General features: G+C 60.2%; 1 protein-coding gene across 3 annotated transcripts in view; it reads right to left on the bottom strand.

The window, feature by feature from the left end:
* Window positions 1–705: 705 nt before the first annotated feature.
* Window positions 706–10,355, bottom strand: part of FOXP4 (forkhead box P4) — a 62,026-nt gene continuing 52,376 nt past the window's right edge. For all 3 annotated transcript variants that reach the window (XM_055819938.1, XM_055819936.1, XM_055819937.1), the window contains 8 exons: window positions 9,009–9,092; window positions 7,912–8,113; window positions 7,732–7,808; window positions 7,409–7,510; window positions 2,954–3,075; window positions 2,760–2,826; window positions 2,467–2,633; window positions 706–2,238 (listed from right to left, as the gene is read on the bottom strand). In XM_055819938.1, the coding sequence (XP_055675913.1) occupies window positions 2,094–2,238; window positions 2,467–2,633; window positions 2,760–2,826; window positions 2,954–3,075; window positions 7,409–7,510; window positions 7,732–7,808; window positions 7,912–8,113; window positions 9,009–9,092 (966 nt within the window). In that variant the 3' untranslated portion in view covers window positions 706–2,093. The remainder of the gene's footprint in view (window positions 2,239–2,466; window positions 2,634–2,759; window positions 2,827–2,953; window positions 3,076–7,408; window positions 7,511–7,731; window positions 7,809–7,911; window positions 8,114–9,008; window positions 9,093–10,355) is intronic.

The raw sequence follows: 10,355 nt of genomic DNA, 5'->3' as shown, positions 1-10,355 counted from the left end.
AGGGGCTCGGCATCCCCTGGATGGTGCCAGGGTGGCACTGGGAACAAGGCTGGGGGGGGGGGGGGGCGCTCAGCCTCACCGATGGCTGCAGGGGGGAGCCAGGGCCAGCCCCCCGCCATCTCTGCAGCCACCTGGGTACCCAGGATGGACCAGGCAGCAAAGAAGATGATCTGAGGTACAGGCTTGCCCCAGGGACACATGCCACAGGGCCAAGAGCCCCTCTGCGATGTCACAGAGGTGATGGATGCATGGGGACACACGAGCACACATCCCCCTGACCCACAGCTGTGTGTTGCATTTTCAACCCAAACCACAGCTCCCGGCGTGCCGGCACCAGGACCCCGCATGGGGCTGGGGGCCACGTGCTGGAGCAGCGATGCAGCCCCCACCGCCGAAGTCTCAACCCAGGGTACCAGGGACAGGGAGGGATGGAGCAGCGCTCGGCGTTGCTTCGGGAGAGCCCAGAGCTGGGCTCGAAAACGGGAGCAGCTCCACATCCATCACGGCAAATCCCCCAAGACCCTGCTGCATGCCAGGACAGCCAGTGCCAGCCCGGCCGTGCTGGGGAAGGTGCTGGTCCCCGAGAAAGGTGCTGGTCCCTGAGGCCAGCACAGGGCACCGAGGTGGCCGCAGCTGCCTGCCGGGAGGAGCCTGGCGCTGGGTACCCACATCACCACCACAGAAAGAAAGAGCAGTGAGAAGAGGGGTGTTTGGTTGTGTTGTTCTCGTTATTATTAATTTTTTTTTTTTTTTTTGGCATTATTACCATCTGTTCACCTGAACTACGGACCTTCTGTCTCTAGAAATCTTTTGGTATCTTCCCATCTGGATGCACACGCACACAAAAGGATAACAAAAAGAGACGATGAAAGCGGGGAGCGCCGGTGGCAGCAGGCTCGGCACACCGGCCACAGCCAGGTTTGCCCACCACCGGCTTTCACCGGGGGCCACGGCCAGGTTTGCCCACCACTGGTTTTCACCGGGGGCGGCTTTGCTGCCAGCGGCATGGCTGGGAGGCAGCTCAGCGCCGGGCTCTGCCCATGCCAGCCCCTCCGGAGGAGGCTCGGCGGTGGCGGGTGCTGCATCCCTGTGCCACTGCCCATCCTCGGAGTCCCTGCCCCGGCTTGGCAGGAGGAACCGGGTGCGCAAGGGGACGGGAGACGTTCCCCAACGGCGAGGTCGGGCCACTGGCCGTCCCTGCATGGGCTGGGAGAGGTGTCACCTGCTGCAGCCGGTGTCGAGAAGGAAGCAGGGAGCCGTGTCCTCGCTGCCCGGCGCTGGTGGCTGGCTGGGGATGGTCATCACCGCTGGGTGCCACCAGCCCCCCCACCAGTGGGGACAGGGGCCAACCCAGGGCGGCTGCTCTGCTCGCCGGGCGGTTTAGCAACCTGCCAGAGGTGACAAGGCAAAGGGGACACGGTCCCACCGACGCGCTGGTCCTCATCCTTCCCCAGCCACGAGCCAACGCTGCAAGCCCGACATCCAGACCACAGCAGGGGACTCGCCCCCGTTTCTGCCGTTTCTTCCCCCAAGGCCGGGTGGAGGCAGCACGTGGGCAGGGTCCACGGTCCCTCCTAGTGCAAAACCCACTGGGAGACGGAGAGATGACAGCGGGTTCCTGCCACCGCCTTCCCTCCCCAGGGTGGTCACTGGTGGAGGCTTGAGCATCACCGGGCAGAACACCGGAGGGGAAAAGGGGACGGAGGTGCCTTCCCTGTGCCCACCGTGCCCGGGGAAGGAAAAAGGGACCATTTCGGACAGAAACAACCTACCATCCTCGTTCACCAGTCACTAATCAAGGGAGGAGGGGAGAAAAAGTCCAGCTCTTGGGTTTTTGCTTCTCGTGTCATGGGATGTCCCCTGCGGCAGGGGTCGGTCAGTCACCGGGTCTGCAGCATGGGGCGGTGGGGAGCGTGAGGGACGAGCCATCAGCGACAGGTTGTTGCACCAAGGAAACCCTTTTGCTTTGTGGAAGTGCCTTTAAAAAACAGGTTAACGCCGAAGGTCACCTTGGGGAGGTGGGAGCCGTCGCTTGGTCTCCAGTCGGGAGGGTGGAAAGGGTTTGCCCCTCGGTGGGGAGGAGGAAGGGGTCCTTAGGACAAGTCTTCCACCGGCAGCTCCTCCTCCAGGTCCCTGTCGTCAGGAATCGTCACATTCTGGTTGGTGGTGGCCATCAGCGAGACAGGTCTGCTGTCATCTTCTGCCTCAGCTGGTTCCTCCTTCACGTGCACTGGATGGCTGCGGGGAGGGAAGCCTTCAGCCTCGGGGAGCTGGTCCCACTCGCCACAACCCCACGAAATTCCTGGTCCAACCCCTGCTCCTCATGCTGGGGGGGGAAGGAGCCATGGGAGGCAACAAGCAGCTCTGGGTGCCCCACGTGCCACCGTCCCTTAGCTCCAAAGCCTCCGCAGCCCAGTGACCCCCACCAGCCCTGTCCCTCACCCCCTCACCCTTGGCCGGGCTGACCTGTACTGCTGCGGGGACAGGCGCGGGCTGTTGCTGCCGTTGCTGTTGACCTGCTCCACGGTGCTGCTCACATCATCGTGGCCCACGTGCAGCATGCCGCTGGCGGAGCTGGTGTTGATCATGGTGGGGCTGTTCAGCAGCGGGAAGCTGCTCTCCGCCAGCGCTGCCTGCAACAGAAAGCGGCAGCGGCTTGAGGCGTGGAGGATGTGAGACCGTGACGGAAAACAGGACTACGGAGGGGTGATGGTTCAGTGCCCCCCGCATCCCTGCCGGGGACGAGACTGGGTCCTTACCTGGTAACTTGCATTAAGTGCTCCGTAACCGAGTCCTGAAATCATGTTTTTGACTAAAGTCGGACTCCTGCAGAAAGAGAAAAAGCAGAACAATGCACGGCTGAGCGCTCCCGGCGCGGCAACCAGGGCGCTGGCAGCAGGGGCAGGTGGGAGCGCGGGTGCTGGGCTGACCCCCATGGGCAAGAAGGACCCACCCTGTCATCTTTGGTGGCCTTCGCTTTTGGTACTCGTGCTCATCGACGGTCCAGACGGCTCCCTTGACGTTCTCCACGCGCACAAAGCACTTGTGCAGGCTCAGGTTGTGGCGGACGGCATTCTGCAGGCAGAGCGGGCAGGAGAGCTCAGTGGCACGGCCCCTCACCCCGCCGCCCGGAGCCCTCCTCTTCCTCGCCATTCTCCTCCTCGCCCAGCCCCTGCAGGTCCCCACATCGCCTGGCTGTCCTGGCCACGCTCGGCGTGTCTACAGCCAAACGCTCTGCAAAGCCACCCATGGGTGCTGCGAACACTCGCTCGCCCCGTCGGCACCGGGAGGGTTTAGGAGCTGAGCCCCGGAGCTGCACGTTGGACACGACTCCGTTTCACGGACCTTGGCCAGGTGCCGAGGAAGATGGGGACAGCGTGGGACAAGGAACAAGTCACACCAGCAAGAACCCAGGAGCTGAGCCACCCTCTCCACTGCAGCTCACTCAGGGAAGCTTGGCAAAGCCAGCTAATCTTTTTCATTCTTTTTCTTTCCCCCCACCCTCCCTTTTTGGTCCTTTCCCTCCCTTTCTTCTTTACATCGACCATCTTTACATTTCTAAATGTAAAATAAAGAGACACACACGTAGGCAGACAGCACAGCCCCGAGAGATACCAGCTCCCTTTTCCCCTTCCAACTCCCTGCCATTTGCTACTGCCCCTATTTCATTACCAATTTTAATTTGCCTCTAATTAAATCCTGTGTATTTTTCCGACTCACTTGCTAATCCATGAGGGAGGCAGGAGGCTGGAGTGGAATCTCTCCGAGCTATAATTACAAAGGGCCTAATCACGCCGGGGCTCTGCCTTTGAATAAATTTCCTTGCATTAAGGTTCTCAGATTCTCTGCCTTGCAAATGAGAATGACCCCAATTTCAGGAAGTTGGCCTCGGAGGTTTTTTTTTTTCTTTTTTTTTTTTTTTATTTCGAGTCCTGATTCGTGATGAGAGACTAATTCGTTACGCTAAAACATTAACAGCAATTTAAAAGGTCGAACGGGGGCTGTATAAACAAAGAAGCTGGCCAACACAACAAGGCAAAAGGAGACACAAGGACTGAACCCCCCCACCCTGGAAAGTGTGAAGAGTTCCCAGAAACTCATCGAATTGCACTGTTGCCTCCTTCTTTTTAATTTAAGGACAAAAATAAACAAAGCTGGGCTCCTTCCCTGGTTATCCATCCATCCATCCATCCATCCATCCATCCATCCATCCATCCATCCATCCATCCATCATCTGCCCATCCATTCATCCATCCTCTGGTCACTGCCCTGTGCCCACTGCTCACCGGCCACCCCAGTGTGCCCAGTGCTGCCGCAATGGCCCCAGTGGGAGCCAGGTGGCGGTGGTCCTGGGGACAGAGATTTGGGCAGTCAAGTGCTGTTTGATGTGATTTTTTGGAGGGAACCCCTGAGTCACACCAGGAACCAGCCCAGCTCCTCGTGCGATGCTGGGTGCGGTGCAGAGCCAGGTCCCTGGGTCCCAGCTCGGTGCCGTCGCCGCTCGCACCCAAGGGGATACGCTCCATTTGAGACATGCCCTGCCCCAGGGGCCTCAGCATCTCTCATCCTCAAACCCCGTGCTGGCATCACCCAGAGAGGAGGCTCGGGCTGCACTCAGCACCATGCAGACACCCTGGGGAGCTGGTAATCCCAGGGGGACCCCAGACATCACTGTGCTCCTGGACCAGCATGGCAGCAGGATGAACCGCGGCTCTGTCCTTGCACCGTCTCTGCGAATACCCTGCACCCTGCCCGCAACCAGGGGTCTGAGGTCTGGCCGGGGCTGGGTCCTGCTGCTGCCCTTGAGCCCCTTCCCCTGGCGAGCAAACACAGGACTTCCTCCCCTCGCTGGGGCCGGATCCTGCCCGTGCTCCCTTTCCTCCTTCCTGTGCACGCAGGGGACTCCTCATCCAAACAAAGCCCTGATTAAAGGCAAGAAGCGTGGCAAAGCCGAAACCTTTCCTGCACGTGGAGGCGCAGCCGCAGCCCAGCAGTGCCCATGTCCCCCCTCTCCCTCTGGTGACACCCCCCTGCGTCGAGGCACTGGCGGGTATGTGTTTGCAAAAGCCAAAATGGAAATAAAATAAATCCTGGCACTGGGCAGGATGCGATTCAGCATCACCGGAGCCTGGGATGCCCTGTTCCCTGTGCTGGGCGTCAGGCAGGGTGCTGGCCCCAGGACATGGAGGAGGTGCCAGGCGAGACCCCCGCCACGGGAATCCTCCCACCTCGTGTCGGGATGGGTCCCCTGCCTCATCCTAACGTGGCTGTTGTATTTCAGTCGAGTATTTGTTCAGTGCCAGACTTGGCTGCTCTGTTTGCTTCTCATCTTTGTCTTTTCTAATGATGTTTGCTTTACACCCCTGGCCCTGCCCCCCGTGCCGTGCCGTGCCGGGGGTCCCCCTGTGGGCCCCCACATCATGCCGGGGCTCTGCCCCCCTGTGGGGATGGGGTACCCACCTTGGCCCCCAGCACCCGTGCCCCATCCCATGGGGAAGCTGCAGCAGCAGATGAGGGAGAAGCTGCAGCAGAAACGGTGGCTTTCTGAAGGGTGGAAATACATTATTTTTTCCTGTGTATCCCGCTCCTTCAAAAGAAGCCTGGCCTTGGACACTGGAATTTGGGAAGGGAATCATCCCCCCCTGGTAGCTCTTTTTAATCCCCTGCCATCCCTTCTGGTGGTGGAATGGGAAAAAATAAAGAGCAGCAAGAAGGGAACCATGCCCTTGTCCAAGACATCAGCTCTGCCCTTGGATAACACGGGGTGCGAGGAAGCTGCAAAGCAAAAAACCCAAAATATTTACTCCTTTCAGCCAGTAAAAAGGCAAGAAAAAGGCATTTTCACCTGCTGCTGTCTCATTCCACAGATGGGAAAACTGTAAAAACGGGTGGAGTGCTGCCCTGGGGACAGCCCCTGCTCTGCCCTGGCCGGCGAGACACCGTCCTGGGAGCAGGGACGGCCACCGCGGGCTCTGCCCCAGTGCTCCCCATCACTGCCCACACTGTCCCCGCAGCTGGGGGTGTCCCCAGCTCGCGACAGCAGCGGCAGCGACCAGCGGTGGATGCTCCCCACGATGCTCCCCGGCTTGCAGTGCTGCGCGCGTGCCGTGAGGGGGACTCCAGCCTGACGCAGGGACACGGCCAGGACCAGAAATGGCCCAGGCACCTGGGACCCCTCCAGCCCCGCTCCTTCCCACTGCCACCCTCCCTGCTGGGGTGTGGGGATGCTCAGGGTGGGCTGTGCCCAAGCCAGCGGCCACCCATAGCGCTTTGGAGCCCAAACACCCGTTAGTTCGCTGTTGGAATCTGCAGCAGCAACACACGGGGGCCCTGGGCTCCAGGAGAACCGATTCCTCCTTTAACCCTTTCAAAATGCACCGTCTCGCTTGTGCCTCGTTTATTCAAATTTTTTTTAAGTGTAACTTTCCCTCTGCCCCTTTATTTCTTGCTGCCCTAAGCAGGAGGATGCTGCGTCTCAGTAAACGCACGCAGCAGGAAACAAGAAATAAATCTTCCCCTGTCAGGGCAGTAACTGCTCCTTCTCACAACCACCCCATTCCTCCACAACACGTTTTCTCAGTTCTCCAGTTCTAAATAACCAAGGGGGGAGCAGCCCCAGCACCTGCGCGCTGCCCCAGAACTGATGCCCATCAGCCTAGTCCTGACAAACGGCTGCTCAGCACCAAAAACTGCGAGTACCTGCCTGTACAGCAACAAGCACCAAGCAGGGGCGCACCACGGGTGCTTCTGCTTGCCAGCCGTCCCCCCAGCCATCCCCACTCTCCCTCCAACCCCATGGACCATCCCCACTCTCCCTCCATACCCATGGACCAGCATCTGCACCCTACTGCGCCTCGCTGCCCTGCGTTACCGTTACCCTGATCTGCTGTTTCGAGGGTGTCTCGCTTTTATCTGCCCTTCTCTCATAGTGGGCAGCTCTGCTCCAGCCCCAGCTCCGCAAAAAGCCCCAGCTTTCTACAGTGCAGCCCTCTGCTGTATCCTACTGCATGGATGATGTGCTCCCAGAGACCAGGGATATGTTTTGGGGGGAGAAATGTGAGATTTGTCCACAAAATCACTTTCCTGCATCACCTCAGAGCTGTGCAATAAACCGGTCCTTTACCACAGCTGCCCATATAAGCTGGAGCATCCCCCGTGGCAGGTAGCTCTGGGTGGGATGGGATGAGCCTTTGGGGGGAGAAATGTGGGATTTATCCACAAAATCAGTTTTCCTGCACCATCTCAGAGCTGTGCCATAAACTGGTCCTTTACCACAGGTGCCCATTTAAGCTGGAGCATCCCCCATGGCAGGCAGCTCTGGCTGGGACAGGGCGAGCCCTGGGTGGGATTGGGTGAGCCCTGGGTGGGATGGGGTGAGCCCCCCGGCGCTGAGCAGAGCTGCTCTCACCTTCCAGGTGGCCGTGTTCCTTCGGAAGTAGGCGAACATCCGCGTGAACCAGTTATAGATTTCGTTCAACGTTAGCTGCCTGTCGGGGGTCTCCAGGATGGCCTGGGAAACCAGAGAGGGGACAAGAGCATCACTCGTGATGCCCTGGTGGGGCTTGACACCCATCCCGTAGGGAGGCACCGGGGGGAGACATGGGGGTTCAGCGCGTGCAGGGGCTCCCCCAGGACTGAGATAAATGGGGGAGAGCGGGGCTTTGCCCAAGGTGCCCCACAGGCAGGTCTCGGGGTGCAGAGCTGAAGCCCACGGTGCGGGGAGCCACTCACCTGCCGAATGAGCGAGGCGTACGTGAAGGGTGGCCGGACATCTGCATTTTTGTAAAACTCGTGATTCTGTGCAAGTTCTGGAGAGGGGATAAGAAATTTGGGGGTGGGGGGGTGAAGGGATCAGCTTGGGGACCTGGGAACCGCGTGCTGGAGGGTGCTGAGCCCCATCCCAATGCTCACCTGAAGATATTGGGGTGCAGAACTTCTCCGAGTTTCTCCTGCGGATGGGCCCCACGTTGTGTAAAGTGGAAGAGCTGATGACGGAGGGGCCCTGCCGCAGGGGGGTGATGGGCGCCGTGGCGGAGGTGGGGGGATGAGGTAAGCCGTCGGGGAACGTGTCGGAAGTGCTCTTGGAGAGGGTGGCACTGGAGACCAGGTTCAGCTGCACGGACAGGCGGGAGGGAGGATGGGTGGTTGGGCACCGGCACGGGGAAGGACGGGTGGGGAGAGCCCCCCGGCACACTGGCAGCTCGGCACGGAAAAGCAGGCAGCAAAGGCATGCAACCACGGGATGGGGATGCAACCATGGGATGGGATGCAGCTGCAGAAGAGGTTGCAACCACGGGATGGGGATGCAACCACGGGATGGGATGTGACTGCAGGAGAGGTTGCAGCCACTGGATGGGGATGCATCCACGGGATGGGATGCAGCTGCAGAAGAGGTTGCAGCCACGGGATGGGGATGCATCCACGGGATGGGATGCGACTGCAGGAGAGGTTGCAACCACAGGATGGGCATGCAACCACGGGATGGGATGCAGCTGCAGAAGAGGTTGCAGCCACAGGATGGGGATGCATCCACGGGATGGGATGCGACTGCAGGAGAGGTTGCAGCCACGGGATGGGGATGCAACCACGGGATGGGATGCAGCTGCAGAAGAGGTTGCAACCACAGGATGGGGATGCAACCACGGGATGGGATGCAGCTGCAGAAGAGGTTGCAACCACAGGATGGGGATGCAACCACGGGATGGGATGCAGCTGCAGGAGAGGTTGCAGCCACAGGATGGGATGGGATTGGGATGCAACCATTACATGTCCAAACTGGCGGAACAGCACAACATTCTGACGCAGGTTGCATTTCACTCCTGCTTGATGCCTTGCACCAGCACAAGGGACCAGACTATGTGTGCCGGAGCACGGTCAAGGCATGGCCACCCCAAGAAGCCCGTCCAGCTGGGCCACGCAGGGCTGTGGTGACCGTGCACAGGACAGGGAGGGGATGGCAGCCAGCAGCTGCGGGGATGTACAAGGGCAGGAGGGGGATGCACGCTTACAGGCTGGCTGAAAGGCTTTGGCTCTGAAGGTCTCATGTGAAGATGGGCCATCATTGCTTGGAGACGCTCACTTTCCTTTGCCAGCTGCAGGAGGCAAGAAGCAGAAGGGAGATGGTCAGGCAGTGCCGGCAGCCACTGCAGAGGTGCCCCCAGCCCTGGCTCTGGGCAGGCAGCATCCTCCAGCATCCCCACAGGAGCCACCTCCTGCCTGACGCTGAGCCCTCCCAAGAGCACCAGCGGGGCCACGGCTCTGTGGCAGGCTGTGGCATGCATTGTGGGGGGCACAGGGGCTACTGCTGCTCCAGCTCCATGTGTGCAGTCAGGTGAAAAATGTAGGATGAAATGGAGTTGTTTCCCGTGCCTTCTGGCTGCCATCCAACAGCATGGCCCCGTCCCAGCCACCCACCGCAGCCTCACCCTCCTGCCCAGGTGCTCTTGTCCCTGTCCCCTTCGCCCTCCTCCAGCCTCTGCTGCCTCCCGCTCACCAGCAGCTCCCTGTCCGTCCACCCATCCCTCCGTCCGTCCATCCACCCATCCCTCCGTCCATCCATCCATCCACCCGGACGCACAACATCGCTTTAATTGCGCGCTCTCGCCTGTTTACTCCCCCGAGTGCGGAGAAGGGTGAAATATTCACTGTGGCACCAGGAGAGATTTTGAGCCCGGCGGAGGCGATGGGATCTGACACCCTCTCTCTCCCCGTCACCTCCCCTTTCCACCGCGACCCCTCAAGCTCAGGGGTCGGCCACATTACCACGTGCTGCCAGCTCCCTGCCAGCCAAGCCCCCTCCCCAGGCAGGCTCTGGAGCCGGATATCAGGCGAGGAAGGAGTTAAAGGCAGGAGCCAGAGTAGAGTTTGCTGCAAGTTTGGAGCAGCTCAGATGCTTTCGTGCTGTCGTGGTGCTCATTAGAGCTGACAGGTCTCCCCTCGTGATGCAGGCGCTCTCCGCTGGCACAGCGGGAGCTCCGCGCTGAAAACTTTATAATTGGTAGCTCTGGTGGCAGGTTCTCCTCTCTGCACATGCAGCTTTCTGCTCGCCCTTCAGCTTTTTTTTCTTCCCCTTCCTTTCCCTCCCCTCTTCAAGCCCCAGTAATTGCTTTCAACCTCTCCCTTTAGCTGGGGCTGGGGAGCAGGATGCGCTCGCACGCCTTCGCCCAGGCGGCTTCGCAGCCTCCCCACCCAGGAAGGTTTTGCTGCATCCCCCCCCCGCCTCCACAGCCCCCATTATCGTAACTCTGGGCAGAGGCTCCCAAGGCTGCTGTCCCCCCCCGGGGCTGATGTCCCCCGTGGTGACACCCACCGCCCCGCATGGCGATGGGCACAAACCGCCTTGAGCTGCTGCCAGC

Source organism: Falco peregrinus, chromosome 16 (genome assembly GCF_023634155.1).
Source record: "Falco peregrinus isolate bFalPer1 chromosome 16, bFalPer1.pri, whole genome shotgun sequence".
Classification (NCBI taxonomy): Eukaryota; Metazoa; Chordata; class Aves; order Falconiformes; family Falconidae; genus Falco; species Falco peregrinus.
The sequence above is the reverse complement of the archived record's forward strand: the minus strand, read 5'-3'. Positions and strand labels throughout refer to the sequence as shown.